This window comes from Sceloporus occidentalis, unplaced genomic scaffold (genome assembly GCF_023333645.1).
Source record: "Sceloporus occidentalis isolate IW3139 unplaced genomic scaffold, rSceOcc1.0.p SCAF_117, whole genome shotgun sequence".
Lineage (NCBI taxonomy): Eukaryota > Metazoa > Chordata > Lepidosauria > Squamata > Phrynosomatidae > Sceloporus > Sceloporus occidentalis.
Window position 1 is genome coordinate 1,314,240 of NW_028317097.1, and position 21,411 is coordinate 1,335,650.

The 21,411-nt window shown below is 38.1% G+C and overlaps 1 protein-coding gene across 1 annotated transcript; it reads left to right on the top strand.

Annotated features, from left to right (window-relative positions):
• The first annotated feature begins 8,033 nt into the window (after positions 1–8,033).
• Positions 8,034–11,955, top strand: LOC149282399 (melanoregulin-like). Its single transcript, XM_089498274.1, has 5 exons — positions 8,034–8,122; positions 8,825–8,978; positions 10,743–10,833; positions 11,583–11,746; positions 11,854–11,955. Exons 1-5 carry the CDS (start codon positions 8,034–8,036, stop codon positions 11,953–11,955), a joined length of 600 nt encoding a protein of 199 aa, XP_089354400.1.
• Positions 11,956–21,411: the final 9,456 nt, after the last annotated feature.

The following is a 21,411-nucleotide window of genomic DNA, read 5'->3' on the forward strand; positions in this document are numbered from 1 at the left end:
CAAATGAAGGTAGAAGTCCTCTCTGCAAATGAGCGGTTTTCTGTGCAATTATTCATATAGCCACCTGGATCTCTGGAGTTAAGAGGACTTTAGGCATGAGGACTGGATTCTTTTTTTCTGCACCATTAGACAGCACTGGATAGCGTGCATAGAGCACATTGACTACTAGATATGTTTTAGGGTGGTTTATTAAGGGCAAACACATGTATTAGGTACTTCTCATGGTGTAATAGGTGAATATCATCCCAATATCCTGAAACAAAGGTTATAATTGTTGTTTACAATGGTTACCGCCATCTCTGCATTTCCAGTCAAAGGTTTGCCAAGTGTCCAGACCTCTAATTAGGCTAAAAGCTAGAGGGATCCTATTGTTCTGCATTGCTCAGGAAACACAGTATGTGACAAATATTGAGTCTCGCTGGTATCCATGGAAACAGTATCCATTCTACGCATAGTCAGTCGATATATATAGATACATAATTGTGTTTAAATATTGCTATGAACAAAAATAACATATAAGCTGATAACAATAGATGGCACATATCCTGTTAAATTCCATAAAATAGAATAATTCAGACTTCTTAAAGGTCAGTTTTGACGTCAGGTCTACTATTTCCAGGTTTCAGACTTCAAGATGCTCTCCTGGGTTTTCCCAAGCAAATCATCAGCAAACAACGACGTAGTGATGCTCTTGGTGAGTCCAGATTTGGAGTGAGACATATATATATATATTACCTTTTATTTATTAAGCACCAACAGATGACGCAGCTCTGTACAATTTAATTGGGGAAGTTAACACATTTATAACAAATATACATTAATACATACAGACACATCAGATGTTGAGAACCCTGCCTGTGAGCTTGCCATCTAGACTAATGATACTTTATACAAAGTGCCTGGGAGGAATGGTGGGCTTATCAGTGCCCTACTTGTGAGCTTAAAATGTAAGGGAGTAGTTGGGGTGATTGAAACAAAACGAGGGGTGAAAAGAGGGAGTAGTATTTGTGGCAGCTATATACCACCTGCAAGAATTTGGGGCCTCATAGACATCTATTACAAAACACTGCACACAGTGATTGAGGGTATGCAGACTTTTGACATTTCATTTTTTTTCTTGGTTGCCATGTTTTGTTTTATGATTGTGCAATTTTGTTATACCCTACAGTTATGAATCCCATAAGAAATAAAATAAATGTGTTTTGCCTGCTCACTCTTATTTTCTTTAAAATGGTACGTTACCAATTCTCCAAGGATATGTAAACTTTTGATCTTTTGTATGCCCAGATGTATTATTTATTTTATGTGTTTACATTGGTATTGTTACCTCATGTGTAATATAGCCCTACTCCCATCTAGATTGTAAACTCATGTGAGCATAGCCCTCCTTACCTTTTCTTTCTGTAAGTCCACATTGTTATGTTATGCACTACTTATTGTGTCCTGATTACCCATTGTGCAGTCGTGTCGAATATATAATACCAATAATGAGCTAGGCATAATAGAACACTAAAGAAATCTGAGCACCAGCTCTTCTTTCTCCCTGAGCTGTTGTTTGCCCCATATGCATTTGCCCCTTTGCTCACCCCCAGCTTTTTTCTGTGCAAGAGATCTGTTCAGCCGAACACATTTCCTTGCATGTGATATACTTAATTTCAGCTGGAGTGCTTTCTTGTCACTAATTGGTGGCAAGGATCGTCGGACCAGAGAGGCGCTGCAGCTCCAGACCAAAGCGGATAATATAGATTCTTCTTCTTTAGGGAGGACGTCAGGGAGGTATGTCCCTTTAAGGCATAACTAGAAGTATCAGTATAAATAATGATTTCTGTTTCATAGGTACAGTACACCATTTAAATTTTATTTGCTAAAATAAGAGTTGGCTGGAAAGTTGTGATTTTACCTTCCTAGAGTCACTGCACACTATAAACGACCATCCCTGGCCAAATCCTCCATGAGAAGGACTGAGCTTGCCCTACACAATGCATAGTACTGATGGGTCAAATGCAGGGCAAAGGCAACAGCATACTTAGAGATTTCACTATTTACACCATATACCCCCCGTGACTCAGTTGATGTAGACATTTGTGTATAACAGCTGTTTGTCAGGACAATAGGGCCAAGTTAGGTACATTTAGCCCCATTTCTTTCAGTGGACACCCTATATGACATGCAGTCCAGCTTTTCCCCTTACATTTTCACATATGGAGAGAAAGAGGGATTGTTCTTATATATATATATATATATATAGTTCTTCTTTTTATAGGTTGTGTTTACAAAAATTTTTGTGGAAGATTATTATTGCCTGACCAAATCTAGCTAGCTTAAGGCAGAGAAAATGTTAACAGGTTCAAGCGTAACTTGTTCTCATGACCTTTTTTTTTGAGATGTGCGTAAGCACTGCTACTACCCACCTGCTTTGCATTTCTTTGCAGTTCGCAATGTCCTGCTCACCTCTCGGTGGATTAAAGGAAAAGTTAAAGATTCCTTTCAGACTCTCTAGTTTTAAGTGGCTGCTATTAATGTGCCTCTAGCGATAATAATGCACAAGCTTTGCAAATTTCTTGTTACAAAATGCAGACTATGAAAGAACAATGTGGAATTTGCTATTTTTATTCCACAAATAAGGGAATGTGTATAGTTCAAAGCCTGATGAGATCCTCCTTATACTGGAATCAAGTAGTAGGTTAACAGATTATCTTGAAACATCCTGACCTTTAACTAGTTGTATTACGAGAGGTTAATCTACCTAAACCTTAAAGAATTAAACCTCTCACCAATCAACAGATGTTTTGTAAAGTAAGGTGGCCAGATCACTTCTTTAACTGTGGATGCTTTGGAAAAATGCACCTCGCAGGGCAGTAAGCATGTTCATGCAGCCCCACAATATATATTTTATAAACTCTTTGTTAGTGTTTCAGTTTCCTATTGATTGAATACCGTCTTATTGGTAGTTAGCACTCTGACGGGACCGACCCGTACCCTGACTGGGTACACCCGCCAGACACTGCTTCCTTCTGCCCATAGCCACCAGGAATACAAGACTTCAGTTGTCACGTGTCAGCGTTGAAGAGAATGCTGCCACTTTTAGAAATGTATCACATGTATCGTGTCTTTGTGAAACAAGAACAAAACTAGACTGCGTGGGGGGGAGATGCACCGACACGAGTGTCAAACAATTATTAGAAAAATACAAAACGAGAAATAGTTTGTTATGGCTACAGATGTAAGTATTGACGGCTTAAAACATTATCATAGCATGATCATAGCTCCCATTATTTCAGAAGTACAGAGAGGGACGCTATTGTTTTACAAGGTGTAGTTAGGGGAACAAAATCTCTTAAAACACATATTATACAAGTACAGGTTCCTTATCTTCGTAGATATTACTCAAGATGTACTACCTGTATAGAAAATAAAAAATAGATATATAGAATATATATATAGAAATATTTAGAAATGAACACATTGTGTGAGTATGAGGATTTAAATTATGGGAATGGATATATACGACTAGAATGAAGGGGTTAATAGGAGCCAAGGAGCCCCCTAAAAAAACGTCTAAAAAAAAGTCTATTAAAGTAATTTGTAAGGATTCTTATCAGCGAGCAGCAAGAAAACAGTCCCATTGAAATCAAGTAGAGTTCTTTCTGTGCATGTGCATTGGGGTCTGAACAGAACTGTACTCACATCATTCTCCAAACTGTGGTGGAGCCCATGAAGACTGGTTTGGCCGAACACACTTTCTACATGCAAAATAGCTGGTGACAAATTCATATAGGAGAATTGTGTAGATTTAACAGGATCTCTCAGCTATCTTATGCATTAAAATGCATTTAATGGCTGGAGTGTTCCGTCGAACAGGATTGTGCATTAGCCAACTATGTTAAATCATTCTAGCTGAATGTAATGAATTTAATTGGGCCATAAAAAATATACAAAGTCACATAAGATTTTGGTGCCCTATAGAGGTCTTTAACTAAAGACTCAATCTTCTTTTGAGCTAATACAGCTGTATCCATTTTTCCTTATTAACCCCTTAATGACCATTGACGTACCAGGCATGTCATGGAAAAACAACCAGTTTAGCAATAACATGTCATGGGGTTAAACAAGCTTAGAAAGTGATCAAAGCTCAGCTGATGTTGCAGCAATGCATTGATACCCCCAGAATTTATGGTCTGAGGTAAATTTAATTGTCCAGTTTCAAAGATGTCTCAAAACAGGACAAGGGCACAGGACAACCAGATGTCAAAATTTCAAATTGAAACATGCTAGCCTTTTAGCACTCGAACAACTTGAAAACCTTATGCATAGGTGTTATCACTGTACCCAGAAGCTCTTGCTAAACACATATTGGGGTGTTGCTTTACACATACTAGAAGCTGTAAATTTATACCTGCAATGTGTGTGAAAAACAAAAAAACACACAATTATTACCACAAAATTTGGAACACACGTGGAACACATGGAACATGTTAAAATACCAGAATCTGAAATAACCTGGAATGTATATATGTGTATATATTTATGGTATGATGGGGAGGTAAATTGCATCGGTCATCTTCAAACATGAGGCAGAATGACCAGATATTGAAGAAAATGGTTTTGAAGTAAAACGCTACTTGTACTTATTGCCCTATACCTTGCAAAGAAAAGCAGAAAAACATAAAAACATTAGGTATTTCTAAACTCATATTTCTAAACTAACTAGTAGAATCTATTTAGCAGGTTGATAAAGAAGAAAATAACAGCTCAATACAGCCAAAGTTTTCAAACAGCCCTGGGAGTACAAACATTTTTAAAAACAGCCCAGTCCTTAAAGGGTTAAATTACTGTAGAAAATATATACACCAATACTTGCTGTCCCTGTAACACAGAGGTCTATTAACTAAAAGGGATAGTTTTTACATAAACACTGCATGCCTTAGTGGAGTTGCAGAAATTGCAGACGTGCCTGTTTTACAGAAAGTAACACAGATATAGGGGGGTGTTACTTTCTGTTGAACACTGAGAGGAGTGTTGTTCTGGGCCGCTGCAGTACTGTGAAGAAGTACCTTTACATATTTTTTACTCATCCTTTCACTTTAATCTTTGATTCACTATCTGGTGTTTATTCCTTTACCTTTTGGTGCCTGTTTTACAACAAGCCTCTGGGAAGTTCTGCTAGGACCTGCTGAGTCACCTTATTGACAATTACACAACAATTAATAATCAGATATGCAGAAGGTAAGTTTTGGTGGAAAACAGACATTTTGCTTCCTCTGCCTTGCCTCAGTTAACTTATACTAAACTTAACACAGTCTAAGATCTTCAACAAACTCACAATGTTCCTCAGCATCTATCAAATTTATTGTGTTGGGGAAAATAGTAATCAAGCATGGAGTCCATCTTAACCAACGCTGATCCCTAAAACCAGTTTTTGGCTAGGTTTCCACTTGGGTTTTTGTCCTGCGTTTTTTTTCTTGATGAAAAACGCCAAGAAAACTGCCACTGCATTTTCCTCCGTTTTGGCGTTTTTTTTCTGGAGTTTTTTCTGGCGTTTTAGCCTTTCTGTGGAAATTGCTTTTTTTGACCTTAGGCAGTTTTTCCAGCCTTTACAAGTTAGAAGTTTCACCCAGCTAAAAGGGATTAGGATAAATGGCAAGTATCTGCCCCCTGATGTCATTTACTTGGTAGAGTTCTACGCCCCGGCGGACCCTTTTGTCACTTTTCTGTGGTTTGTAAGGCCTGCTTTATTCCGAATGTCTGCTCCTCTAGGAAGATTGGCCCCAAATGATGGTGCAAATTGTTTGCTGTTGCTTTTGGCACGCAGGATCCGGTTGGGTATGTTTGTTTGTAATGGCATGTTTGTTCCAAATGGTGTAAAATTCAATATGAACTTTGTTTTGTGTGAAACTGTTTGTTTCCAGCCTATTTCTCGTAGGACACACCGATACTGGGTCCATCCTCTGCATTGTAACTGTGGAAAAAACGCCATAAAAAACGCCAAGGCAATAAACCCACATGGCTTTTTCATGGCGTTTTTTCTCTCCCATAGACTTCTATTGGAGAAAAACGCCAAGATTTCCTTGCAAAAAACGCCAGTGTCAACATGCTGCGATTTTGAAAAACTGCCACAGAGCCCAAAAAAGCAGAAAAACGCCAAAGAGGACTGAAAAAACGCCAAACAAAAAAACGCCAAACAAAAAAACGCCAAGTGGATATGGCATTCTGCGATTTCCTATTGAAGAACAGCTAACATCTGGCTGCTGCGTTTTTTCACTAAAAAAACGCCAGGTGGCGCTATTGGTGTTTTTATGGGCGTTTTTAGCTAAAAAAAAAACAAGTGGAAACCTAGCCTTACCTAGTACCTTTTGTTTTGGAAAAACAAGACTGCATTCAACTGGAAATGGAATAGCTGCCCATATATACGGCAATGGCTACACTCATAGAAGGCAGAAATATACAACTTTATTAGAACAACCAGATGTTCCTGGCAATTCAGAGGCTAGCAATGAATTTAAAGTGGGTCATTTCAAATATTTTTCTGAAAACTGTGTGGCTGTTTTGTGGTCTTTGTCTTCCAGGACTGTTTTTTTAAGCTAGAAAGCAGAAGGCATATAATGAAAGTACACTTGAGAAGAATGGGCTGGAGAATCAATTACTCTAGTTCAAATTGACAATTTTAGTAAGGGTTTTTTTGTTCGGAAACCCTGCGCAAGATACAGAATTTATTATATGTGTTGTATTGATGAGACAGACAGTCTCTTGCTGCATCTGATTCAAAGTGGCTAATTAATTGAAAAGTATAAAAAGGTGTTTTGCTATCATTTACTTTATACTTGTCGAAAACATGTATTTTAAATATAAAGTCTGTGAATCAAAAGGTGCAAATTCATGCCATAAACTGTGGCTCATTTTGTTTCACAAAACGCAGTACCGTAATTGTTGTGCCCTTAAGTGTCAGGTTTGCAGCCACCATATACACATAAAGCACTATATTCCTATGTATACAAGCTGGACGTTCTCTTTATAAATACCATTTAAAATGCATTTAATGCAATAGGTCTTGTCAAGTTACAGAACCCGGAAGGTCAACCAAACCAGCAATACAAGATAACAAAAAGATTTTCAAGGAGCAGAGACCCCACCTTTTCTTTTGAAAGGGTAAAAGGTTCTCATGACCACAATATATTTACTGAGATGTGTATAAACACTGCCACTACCCACCTGCTTTGCATTTCTTTGAATATGTAAAGTTAAAGATAGCTTTCGGGCTTCTCCATTTTTAGTTGGTTGCTATTAATGTGCCTCTAGCTGAAATACTACACCAGCTTTTCAGATATCTTGTTAAAACCACAGACTAGGAATCTGGGCTATGAAGGAAACTATTTTGTGGCATGTTTAAATAATAGTATATGGATGTTTTCTATAGCTAAGCTCCTACTTACTGCACTGAAAAAATGCATTAGGTAAGCAGATATCTTAGCACATTAAGGTATTTAATTCATTGAAGTAGGAGATGCACAATGTTCACCTATTTAACCCTTAAAGTGTTAAATATCTCATACACTAATCAAAGTATGGAACTCTATAGGATCTGAAATAATGTGACCAGATAACCTATTTAACCGCAGATGCATTTGAAATATCCACAGTGCAGGACAGTAAAGATCTTAAAGCAGCCTCATACTCTACATGTTTTGCTTTCTTTTTGCATTGATATGGATCTTATTGTTATTGTTAGTCTTATATGGTTCTAAATCTAATTAAGTGATTAGCATTTTAGTGCTGAGTGTTGTTGGTGTATGCAGCTATTGTTAGTTTAATTGTGCTTCTGAACAGTTTCCAAGCTGTTTGCACAAACTCATGTGCTATGCCTGGGCTCAGGAGGCCTTATGTTGCAGGGGAATGTATAATCCAGGCACATGGAGCAGAATAATGTGAAGCTTGGGTTTTCTAGATACTTTGTTCCTCTGCCTCCTGGCTGTAACCAGTGCAGTTGGTGTTTGTGTCTTTTTTCACTGAACATATTTTATTCTGTGCTAGAATCTATGGGTTTAAAGGACTGGCTATGTGCTTTGTGCTGCGTGAGACTGGGTTGCCTGGATTACCCTAAAAATGAGAAGCAGCCTTTAGTAAGGTAAGTACCACCTGTTTTATGAATGTGTTAATCATGTTAAATACCGTTGTATTTCTGAGTAAAACATTACAACCTATACATAAAAACGCTTTTGGACACCTTCTAAATGTTGAATCCAGTGTAGGTGGTTAAAATGGTAAACTAGTTGGCTAAATATATGTGGGGGAAAAAGGAATGCCTTTGACCATAAAATAGCTACTTAGTCTAAACACAGATAATCATGACTAAAAGCTCCCTAACAAAGTAGGATGTAAGGGTTCTAAACCATGAAAGAAGTCTTGCTGTTGAGGTTGGCTCGGGATACAGGATATATGATTTAAATGACTAGGAAGGTTTGTGTATTTTACTATACCAACAGGACTGCAATTTGCACTTTTGCATACTACTAATCTACAATGTTTCATAACAATGTGGTGTTGTTTCTATGTTACAGAAGACTGGCCAGATTTTTAAATACCGTACTATTAGGCAGTTGATATGTATGTTTGTGTTTAATTATTCATAGAATCAATGGCAGATAATCAATTGGCCAATCTAGTCTGACCATTTTTCCTGCTTTAAGAACCAGACAACTTTTTTGGTCATTTGTCTTTTGCTATGTTAAGGATATCATTGTGTCTATCCCACTGAGTTTAAATTCCCTTACTTTATTAACCACTACTAAATTAACTTATTTGACAATGTTTTGTTGCTTTTGTTCAGCAATAACAACCATATCCAGAACTATTCTGTGGTCCGTGATGATGAGAGAAATCTGTGGAGCTCCCCACATGACTTGTCCCACACAGAAGCAGTGGATGATAGGATGCTGCACACATGGATCCAGACCAGGAGTCAGCTGGAGAAGGACTCTGAGGTAGGTTCAGGAAAGCTGTAAGATTGCTTGATGTCACCTTTTCTATAATTAAACTGTAGGGACATGTTATATACATGCATACCATTATTCACATCTGTGAGATACTCAAGACATTAAAGTATAGCTTGCCAATGAGCTTTCCCCAAATCAAGCAGCCCAAAGGGTGCCATGTTGTAGTGAATGCTGAACTCTATCTGAAAATGGTTTAGCGCATGCTGCAAGATTATTAGCATGTTGAGCACGGTATTTTAACTCTTAAGACAAAAGTGTTTTACTATCCAAACACAATCTTTTTCTGTATGTGTTTTTTATACCTACACTCGTGCTATGATATTTATTGTTTTATATAAGCCATCAAATTCTGTAGCTCTGTACAAGGGTTGACAGGACATATAATGTAGCAATTTGACTTGCAGAAACAAGAGAAGAGAGCCCTGCTCAAACCAGTTTACAATCTAGAGGGATTTAGGGTGTATTACACAATAGGTAAAAGTGCCGTTGTTGGGGATAGACCAGCCACGCTAGTACAAGTATTGCAGGAGAGGGACTAGGAAAGGTGAGTTTAAGGAATATGGGAGGGCGTTAATGCACAATGTTGTAAGAGTCCTTAAAGAAGTGGATCTTGAGGGATTTTTTAGAGGAATGAAGGCAGGGGGATAGATGAATAGGCCGGGGGAGGGCATTACAGAGGACAGGGGCAGCTCTTGAGAACTCTAATAATGATAATTCCTCTCACATTGCTGGGCAGCAGTACAGGGTGTTTATACACGAAGCTTGGCTTTTGTTCTTGGTAATGAAGAGTGAAATAGCAGTTCAAGGAATTTATTGTTAATCCCCGCTTTTAGGAGTTGTTTGGTGCTATTGCAGTATTGATCCCAGTAAATTCTAGATAAGGGTTTGGGTGCCTAAATGTAACAAAACCTTGTTCAAAATGTACCAAAGTTTTCTTTTTTTGATGAGGCATACAACAAATCCTAACGTTTGAAACATCAGCACCTGTGCATAGTTACAGTTAAATGTGCAATCTTTTAGTGATGCACCCTAATGTACACAAGTCATTGCGGTCGTATGTTCATATACTTTCAAATATTTTCTGTTTTAGTGCACTGCACCTTTTTTTCTTCTTCTGTACTAAGGGAGTGTGGTCTGCAAAGCAATTAAGGCAGAGACAGATCAGTTTGACTCAGAATTGCATGGGTGCATGGTCATCTTTGTAAGAAAAAAGGTTTTAGGTGCATTTTAAGGTTTTCAGAGTATCTTCATTTTTTTTTCATTTTCTCTCCTTTTGGGTGCACAATCACTTTTATATATTTGGTTAATCACAAAAATCTCCACAATTGTTAGTAATTATTAGCTGCACTTCACTCCATCACATATTTATGATATACATTATATTTGATTTGTGCATCACTTATTAACTTAGTAGTCCATGTCTTATTTGTGCATAGCCCTGCAATATTACAGTATGGCAGTGGTCTGTGTTGGTTTCAAGGGTGATCTGACCCCCTCCAACCGGCGTGCTATGAGCTGTGGCTCACTAGAAAGACCAAATGCCCAAAAGCATCCCAAAGCTACTTATTGGGCTGCCACCCTCTGGAACTGCGGCTTCAGAATATGCCGCTGGGTATAAACCCGCTTATATCCTGTATTTCTAAGTAAAAATGAGGCTTTACTTTCATCATTTGATCACCGTATCCTTGACACCCCATCTCATTCATGTGCAATGTAATAAAAGGTGAGGTTTGTTTTTTTTCCACCAAACAGGAATGGCAAAAACTTAACTACGAGATTTACACACTGAGGCAAGCAAGACGAGAGGTGAAGTCAAGATGGAAGAAGATCTTAGAAGACATGGGTAAGTAGGTGCTAAATATTGAAAACTTCTCATAATGATAAGGAAACATCTTTCATATGTTCTGTCTTGCATAATATTTCTATGAAAAACTCTCCTGAATTGCCAAGCCTCCCTTTCGACTAAAATATAAAAAACAAAACAAAAAAAAAACTGTCTGCGCTTCTCACCCTAATAAAGTTGGCAACAAATATATAAACATAATACAAATGAGAGGTTTTAGTTATATGAAGTGGCCAAAGTATAATTAATCTCACCCGCCACATGAAGGCACACTCTCAATAGGGTGAGATCCTACTCTCACCGCCTACATAGTGGGCACACAAAGCAGTTTATAGTGCTACCAAAACCTTATTAATGTGTTGAGGAGGGGCAAGTAAGCCTCCTCCAAATATACCTCTGGACAGCAAGCTGCTACTGGATAAATGAGGAGCCAACAATCTCACCTATGTGCAAACAGGGAGAAGAAAAATGTTGGTGTACTAAGTTAGTCCCAGGCTCAAATAATACAAATGTATAAAATGAAGCCTACCAAACAGGTGTGAGGATGTTGCAAATAGTGTGTACTATACAGCCAAAACACTGTTTGCACTAACATATTAGCTTACCTAACAGGCAGCAGCATGATGGGGAACAGCTGGGTTCAAATGAAAGCTCACAAGCAAGCATTTCAGTGCCTGCGCACTTTGACACTTGACTGAGCCCTAGCACACAGTCTCAAAGCATAACCCATGTGTTTTATTGCCCTGAAGGGTTTCAAAAGGAAGCAGAATCCCTGTTGTCAGTTACAAAGCAAAGCACCATTAGTAACCCAAAGAACATGAAAAGAGCAATGGAGCTACTACTACGGCTGACAGATGATACGTACATATTCCCAGTTGGATGGGACCTGCCAGAGCGATACCTTTACATAATGGTAAGTTACTCTTTAATATCTAGTTTACATTGTATATTCTATACATATTTATAGAAGGTAATTTTTATAAACCATTTATGCTCTGTTCAAACTTTGATCTCAAATAGGATCGACTGATATGTCTAGATGCTGTGGAGGACTTCTTCAACATTGCACACAAAAAGTACCCAAAGACAAAGATAGAACAGGACTCCAAACGCAAAGATTGAGACTGTGCAAACAATATTCTCAGAAGCTGCATCTCTCTTCAGACAAATATCTTCCGTAAATCTGTCTTTAATATGAATGTGAGTAATGGAGTATCCACAAATATAAAACCAGTCCTTCTTACTCATAACTGGCACAGATCACCTGAGAAAAACACATGTCAAGTTAAACTGACTTCTTTTATGGAGAAAGTAGAACTTCTGATGTGGGCCTATGAGATCAGTCCTGGATTTTACCCATCCATGAGATCAATGGAAACTTAACCCACAAACCATGAGATCGACGGAAAGTAATTACTCCAGTATGAAATAAACAATTCCCACTCATTCACATCTTCCATTGTCCTGGCAGGCTTCCTTACATGAAAACAATCCTTAAGTATGGTGTATTTTAACCAAAGAACATGCCATGTACAGGATCCTTGGTAACAAACTGTTTTGGCCAACCTTTATTTCCATTCTGACTATGAAATTGTAATGAGCTAATTACATATCCAGAAACAGTGATATTTAAAACATATGATTTATCTAATCAGCATCGCTTTGTTATGCAAGTATTAACTATTTAGTGTAGTAAAGGGTTTACTGGGTGTACTAAAAAAAAAAGTTTGGCATAAAAACAGTCGTAATAAGGGTGCAATGTTTAAGGCGTGAGTCTGTTTGATCTTTGTACGCTATGAGTTTTTGAGTTCTGGTAGAGATTTTCTTTTCCATCTGAGGAGCCTCATCATAACATCATCATAACAATGTTCTACATCTAGAATTCAATTGATATCATTCTGAAATGTATAGCATTATTGTAGGGTCTGAATAATCAATCATTTTAACTTTACCTTGAGATGGTGCTCTACACCAGATCTCCTCTGTGATGTGGGTGGATATTAAGGTTTATCCAACAACTGGATATGAGCTATGTTTATGGAACATTTTGTTGAAATGGGTTAAAGGTATATTTTGATTCTGAAACTTTTGGCTCTATTCACTAAAGGTAGAGTAGGCAAAAGAGTGGTGGGTACAAAATGATTTAAAATGATGACTCCAATATATGTACTTGCTTCTTCTTGCTGGAAAAACCCGTCTTTGTTGGTCCATCATAATGAACTGTTTGAAACCACACCTCTCCTGTCAACAAATTTGCAGCTAATCAAATCGGTTTATGATTTATTTTTTAGAACTAATTAATAGGTTAATACTTCTCTCATAATGGAATCACTTTCCCTGTTTTATTTACTGCTTGTCAAAATGAATAAGTGGGTCCGAAATGAATATCCTGTTGAGTTAAATGAGTTGTGTCCCCAAATTTTCAATAGCGTTTTTAACTTTTTATGTAGGGTCCATATTAAGTGCCTGTTTTCCAATATGAAGTAATCTGGATTATGAAAATGCATGTACGTGCAACTAATGCAGGTTGTCAATATATGTATTTATCTGAAACGGTTATTCTATAAAGGAAAATTGCTATGGTAGAATCTTGTTAAATAATGACTCCTGTATATAATGTTGTGGAGGGGTGCAAGTAGTGAGAGGAGGATAGGAAATATTTAGAGCTCCATCACATTCCTATGTCCTCACCTTCATCCTTCACTTATGAAATATTTAGATATAAAAATTGTTTTATAAAGGTCCAAGGGGGAAAAAAAGAAGGCATGTCCACCCACATAAACTTATTAAACTCTGTGATTCTTTGCATGAGTGATGACATATTCACACTTAATACTTTTGTGCCATTCCTCCAAAAAAGATTAGCTGCCTGACTTATATGCATACCTGGGAACTCTCCGGGTTTTACTGGTTGACACCGAATCCTCTTGGTTGTGACACGTCCCACTACTCGCTCATTTTCCCCCTTATGGTTGGGGGGGTCTGCAATGTCAGTGAGGCTGCCCACTGAAGTTGGCAGGTAGTCCTGGCTGGGTCCCACAAAGGTAAGCTTCAGATAGAGGAAGCCCAAAAGTTCCCAGGCATGCTTATATGATTCTATACAGATTTCATATAATGCTCTTTGTTTGCACCACACAATATAGGAGTATGTTTTAATAGGCAGCTGAAAAGATAACATTAATGCCATTATATTAAAACAAACTACACCGGAATGAAGAGAACTGTGTGGAAACAGATTCTTTCAAGAAAACTCCCAGTCGACAATAATGGAAAATGTACATAAATTCCTACAGACTGCTTGTTTACATTTTATGTTAACATTTTGTTTGTAATTCAAGAGTCAAATGTTATCAATAACATGTTAGTAGTTGTCATGTATGTGATAAACTACTTCATTTGTATCTCTTTAAAGTGACAAATGACAAAGTGTCACTTGGAGGTAATTTTTCACCTATCCACCGTGTTAGCCAATTGGCTAGCAAATAATTTAAGTAAAATGTTTGTCTACGTTTAAGGTGCTAACAGCATAACCTAAAAACCTAGCTGACAGGTGGACTGCATGCATAACCAGAACCATCTGCACCACGTCACAGAATGCTGTGCACATAACCACGTGCACAGATTTCTCTGACAGGATAGGAGGCAGTCTGTATGAGGCACCCATAGTGATTTATGATTTTGTGGTACACAATTGTTTATATTTTACAGCGGTAAATTGGAGTGTTTCTGTTCCGCATTTTGACAATTTTATTTATTCTTATGCTTTGATTTTAGAATTCTATATACATTTTGGTTGCTAATACTTGCAGCCTGTTTCTTTTCTGATACGTACTGGCTAATAGCTGTAGATGTATATATGTACTATATGTATTTTACATAGATGCATTTATGGTAGCAATCTATACCTATTAAAAAAGAAACTTGAAATAGTCTCCCTCTCCTTTTTCAACCTCTAATATGCTTCCTTTTGCTGTCCTTCTCCCAAGGGGTCTTTCAATGACGCACAAGAGTCAATGCTAAAGAAATACCAAGTTGCTAAGCAACTGGTCCTGTAGCATCTGTCTGTATTATACTTGGAAGAGTAGAATCATGTTTGCATACCAAGATTGAAGAAACTGCACCAAACGTAATAAAATTATTTTTATGTCTGTACATAATTAATATTCATAGTGCAATAAAGTTGTGGTTCATTTTCATTTCTATATGCATATTTTCTGTATTTAAGAATTAGATGTATTATGAAAATATTTTAAATTGCTGTTTTGCATACCAGAATAGTGAACATACATATGCTGGTTTAAGTGATAAGCTACATAATTATAACAATTTAACTAATATTTTATACTTTACTAATATTGTAAGAGTAAATTAAATGGCCTTGGATGAATAGGGACTGATGTGCAACTCATAATTATACCACAAGGTGGCAGCTGTGGACTAGCGCAGCAGAGCTAACTGAATCGTAAGGGTTATGTCTGGTTGACAACCTGGTTCTTCTTAAAAACAGGCTACTAAGAGTTTCAGTAGAAGAATAACAATGTGTCTTCCCAAAACCTAGTTGATCAACGTGATGATCTTCAGCTTGCATCAGGGCTTAGTACACATGGCACTGTGAACACAGCAATTTAATGCAGTGGCCCCTTAAAATTTCCTGGTGTTCATTTCGAAAATGCAGAATCCCCTCCTCTGGACTATTTGGCTGGTTGAGGCACAACTTCAGACTTGGGGTTATTAGGCTTCCGCACCTGCAGCTTATTGTCTCATTACACCAGTAAATTAACTATTTAAATCTCTGACATAATCCCCGGGGCTCAGTCATTTATGTTCCTCCTGCAACCCAGCAGTCTGTATGACAAAGCACTGTCGCATCATCTGACCTCACCTGAATCCCTGTTGCTGACTTCTGGCTATGTTTGACACGGATTACAGTTACCGGTTTTGGTGCCCTCTGTGTACTGGAGCAGTTGCCCCACTCCACTGGTCTGCTGGGGAAAGACTATTCTCTGCAAATGTTATTTTTTCAATTCTACATGTATCCACTAGTGTGCTTAGACTAATAGAGCCTGCTGATGAAGTAGCATACATTTGCCTCCACCCCTATTGAATGTTGCCAGCCTTTGCCCTGTGTATTAAGCGATGTGTAAAGGAAGATAACCAGGATAAAATGACTAGTGGTGCGAGAGCTTTACACTAGTTTCATTAAATGTTACTGTTTCATTAAAGTCTTTATGGCTACTTTTCAAAAAGATTTAATTTGTCCGTTAAGGAAATTAATTTACATGACATTTGCAATTTGGCTGACAACTCAAATCTCAGTAAGTAGGTCCACTTGTCCCAAGAATCTCGACAACATCTGAGAACTTTTTCTTCAAAATTCTTGTTCCCGTTCCAGTTTCTTAGAAAGCACCCAAGACAAAGACGTTGGGCAATTGGTCTGTAGTTGGCAGGAAATGTATGGGTAGTATTCCAAAGGTAAGTTTTGTAAATATCACTGTTTTGTTTGTATTTTAGGTAGTAATAGTAAAAAAACTCACAAGTAGTGTGTCAGTATTGTCAGATATGACAATATCAAAAAGTGTAAAACATGCATACGCAGCCTTCTAGTGTACACTAGCCAACGGAAACTGGAAACTTGCAATACCATAGAGCTGGTCAGTGGAGAGGGCAATGTTACAACAAAATTTACCAACACTTAAACATATTCTGCAAGTTCTTTCTGTACTGTATGAGTCAAAATACTTCCTACTCCTCTAGTTTCATTCTCAATTTACTCTCATCCTGTGATCATCTGTCACTAACTGCCAGTAAGGTAAATTATGAATTACATAATGTCATAATTTTGTAATATTTGTTCTTTGAGTAGAGCCACCTGTTTAGTAGGGTTACTTAGTGTTTTCTACAATTACAGTGCTGTGAAAAAGTACCGTATTTGCTTGATGATGAGACAAGGTTTTTTCAGTGCAAATGCTCTGAAAAATAACCATCGTCTTATATTTGAGGTCGTCTTCTAATCAGACCTCAAATAGAGGTCTGACTGCAAGAGTAAGATCCAGATCCCCACAGAATTCCCGCCGGAACCTCCTCTCCGGCAGCCGAGGCTTCTATGACAGAGCGCCAGTGTCACTTCCGGTGCTCATTCAAAGAAGCCCCGGCGAAAGTGCCGGCAGCAGCAGGTCAGGTTGTCTGAGCACATCATGCAGACCGGCTGCCACCACTACACACCAAGGAATCTGAAGCACGAGGAGAAGTCTAGGGAAGCACTGGTAAGTCGGGGGCAGAGTGGCATATAGGGGGTTAAAAGGAATGTTAGGGAGGCAGAGTGGCATATAGGGGGTTAAAAGGAATATCAGGGAGGCAGAGTGGCATATAGGCGGTATAAGGCATATCCAGGGGACGATAAGACATTTTTAGGGGGCAGAGTGGCATATAAGGGTGTATAAGGCATAACTGGGGGCAGGTTGGCAAGTAAAAGGAAATAAAAGAAAAAAAATGCATGTTTCTCAATCATAGTTTTTATTAAATATGAAAAAATTGTTCACATGAATTAATATTTAGTAGTAACACTTTTTTCCTATAGGGAAGTCATATATTCAGGCTATTTCTTTTTCCCAAATTAATATTCCAAATTTGGGGGGTCATCTTATAATCAGGGTCGTCTTATAATCAAGCAGATACAGTATTTGCCGCTTCCCAATTTATTTTTGTATATATGTCACACATATAAGACAAAGATAACCTGAGTAAAATGTAGTTTTTAAGTGATGATTTCACGTTTAGAAGGAAAAAAGCTATCCAACCCTACCGGGGCCTATGTGAAAAAGTAATTTGTCTTACTACACACACACCCAGGTATGATTATTGCCAGCCTCGTTGAATTAAATTGAACATGTTTTGCAAAGTAAAGTAGGCTATAAGGTCTCATAAAGCTGCATATGATACTTTGATCTAAAGACATGCAAGAACAAATGAGAAACAAAGTCACTGACACCTATCAGTCTTGAAAGGGTTACAAAACCATTTTTAGGACACCAGCCAACCACTTGAGAGCCATTATTTACAAACAGAGATAAGTTGGAACAGTGGTGAGCCTTCCCAAGAGTGGCCAGCCCAAAAAATCATCCAAGAGGGTATTAACAACTCATCCAGGAGGTTACGAAAGAACCAAGACTAACATGTAAAGGACTGCAGGCTTTACTTGTCTCAGTTAAGGTCAGTGTTCGCGACTTCTCTGTATTTAAAGAGACTGTGCAAAAATAGTTGCAAGGCCAAAACCACTGCTGACCAAAAAGAGCACAAAGGCTCATTTCACATTTGCCAATAAACACCTTGATGACCCCCAAGACATTTGGGATAATACTTTGGGGACTGCTGAGTCAAAAGTTTAAGGACATCATACCAACAGTCACACACGGTGGTGGTAGTATGATGGTCTGGGACTGCTTTATTGCTTCAGGACCTGGGTGATTTGTCATTATTGATGGAACCATGAATTTTGTTCTCTACCAAAAAATCCTGGAACTTTTTAAAGGAACCCCAGTGATGTCCACACAACATCATCAGGGGTACCCTTTACTTACAAGAGACACCCCTGGGGCCTACAAGGGTATCGCTGGTCATTTTGCATTTCCTTAGCATTTCTCCTCCCTTTAAAGGTACTTTGCGCCTATACTTTTTTTAAACCTATCAATCCTCCCTAGCCTTTGCTTTAAGCATCATTAATGTTAATAATAAGGGTAGTATTTGGTAGTGTTAATTGACTGGTGGGGATGTTTACAATGCAATTGACTATGCTTAATACACTTGACATCATTTACAAAAATTCTTTTAGTTTTACAAGGGATTCAGGAGATATTTCCTAGGAAGGGAAAAAACAGCAAGAGAAATCTTAATCAGTCTCCTGGAAACACCATTTCCTGATGGTCTGTAAATTATACATCATATTTGGTGGATGGGGGTCTCCACTATACATTACTATGTATAATTGTAGCGTTTCTCTATAGTGTTCCCATTTTTTAAGGAGGGATTTCAACTGTAATATGATAAGAAAACCACCAATGTAAATGTTCAGAGATTTGTAAAATCATAATGAAACATTTAGCTACAGATTGTGCAACCTCAATACCCTGGCCATTTAGTCTGAAACCTTAAAATTGATACAAAACCCCCAACACCCAGTTTAATCCTTGAGAGTTCACAGTTATGGTGAAGTTGCAATGAGCACTGGCTTATTCTCCCAAAGGCTGACAGATCCATAAGGGCAGAAGTCCCTGAACAATTACCCCATTGGATCATTAACCTACATTGGATCTTTCAACTCCTTAACCAGACTTGCAGTAGTCTGGTTAAGGAGTTGAAAGATCTCCCTTGAAACTATTATTTTTATACTAGACGGTGTGTGCAGGCATCTGTAGAATCTTTTCAGTGTAAACTAAGGTTCAGTGCTTGGATATAGTGTAATTCCCCCACACTCTACCCAAAGAAGATCCGCAGCATAAGAGGACACCGTGGTAGCTGCTAGGGGCACCACACTGGGTCAAGCCTAGGCAGGGACCTCCATCACAATACCTCACAGGTAATGAGGCGTGACCACCTAATTATTTCTACTAATGCAAAGAAATGTATTCTCCAGGATCTAAGGGGCTGGCACCAGACTATCCCAGGTCCAGCAAGGACCCACATATTAGGACCAATGGGAACAGCTACATTAAATCCCTATTAAGCTATAATTTGTCTATTGTTTAGTTGATGATTGTTGTTGATTTCTTCAGGTAGCCTTTGTAAGGGTTTGGGGAGAGAAGGGAGAAAAAGCCAGAGAGAGCAGTTACTTGATGAAATAATACTGTTTGATCCACATTAAGAAACAGCTGTTTCATTTAATACTCTTTAACATTAGATATTTCCAAACTAATTGCCATAATTGACAAACAAAAGTACAAACTATAAAAGTTTGAATATATTAGCTATGATAAAACAGTGATGGCAGCAGTTTCCCCGAACAAATGTAACAAAATGGCAATGGGCAAAACACATACAATTTTCAGAATGATTTTATAACTATTCATGTAGGGAAATGCATCTCGAATAAGGTTATCACAATTATCGTTTTCCATGACATATATTTTTCTTTATTTCACAAAAGGGTGAACATATCCCCCTTGTTTGACCCTCATTCCCATCAGAATTTAAATATAATAAAGAGCTGGGGAGGGGTGAGGTACAGCTGGTATGAATTACTCAGCCTCGGCATTCACCCCGTCAGCTCCTCTACTTTCTTTTTTTTAACTGTTTCCAGTAATGACAAACAGATGCTCTGCCTTTTATTCCATTGCTTCAGCTAAAGAATTTAACTCTTCCAGTTCAAGCAGGGCCAGTAACGTATGTTCCACATATATAGTATGCAAACATGTATTTGATAGAACAATCTAATGGCTGATATTTATTCTGGATTTAATTAGCAAGTTCTTTTGAATTCATCCACATGCCAAAAGTAAAAACAATTGTGACTGTATTCACTAACACCAACATGGCATGGGTGATGATTCTTTGGTTGTCTTCAGCAGGGTCAAATAAATCAATGTTTTGCGACCCCACGGTAGTAGTGCAGAAGCTCTCACAGAGGTTATTGTTTATATAGCGCCATCAAATTCCGTAGCGCTGTACAATGGGTAGACAGGACATAACAAGTAGTATGTAACATAACAGTTTGACTTACAGAGACAACAGGTGAGGAGGGCCCTGTACGTGTGTTTTAGAGGGAGAATGTATGGATGTAAGTGTATAGTGTAAGAGTATTAAAATCCAAAAAAATGAGTTATCTCCACTCCTTAAAAAAGTGTGTGAAAGTATTTCCATGGTATAAAACTAGCATATCTTATTTAGAAAACACATCACAACTTAGGTTTAAAAAAATGATTTATATATGACTTATATCCATTTCTTGGAAGTTTTTAGTTTATGTAAGGATGTCTATGCTATTCATTTCCATTACAGTTGCATGTAGGTATTGACTTCTTTCATATGATAAGCTGTATCTTGTTTATTTTAACTTGCTTTTGAAAATTGCAAAGTAGCTATTGTGCTTTAAGTCAATTACTAAAATGTCGATACCTAATATATTTTTCAGATATGTTTTCTCCTTAAGGCAAAACTAAACTCTGTGATTACAGGAAGCCTTTCAGGTTTGACAGAGACATTGTCACGTTTCACCATGCGCTAGCTGGACTTGTTCAAACTTTGTTGTTTGTTTTTTCATTTACCGACCACTAGTGGCCGCCCTTGCCACTCAGACCACTCTGACTAATTATCAGGTCCAGCTGCAGTGGCTTACCTGATCAAGTCAGCCTTGATAAACCTGCCCAGCCCTGCAGTCTGGGCCTTGACATTAATGTTTGGTTCCTGCCTTGTTCCAGTACCTGCCTTGTTCCAGTACCTGCCTTGTTCCAGTACCTGCCTTGTTCCAGTACCTGCCTTGTTCCAGTACCTGCCTTGTTCCAGTACCTGCCTTGTTCCAGTACCTGCCTTGTTCCAGTACCTGCCTTGTTCCAGTACCTGCCGTGTGCCCCGCAAGTGGGCTTATCT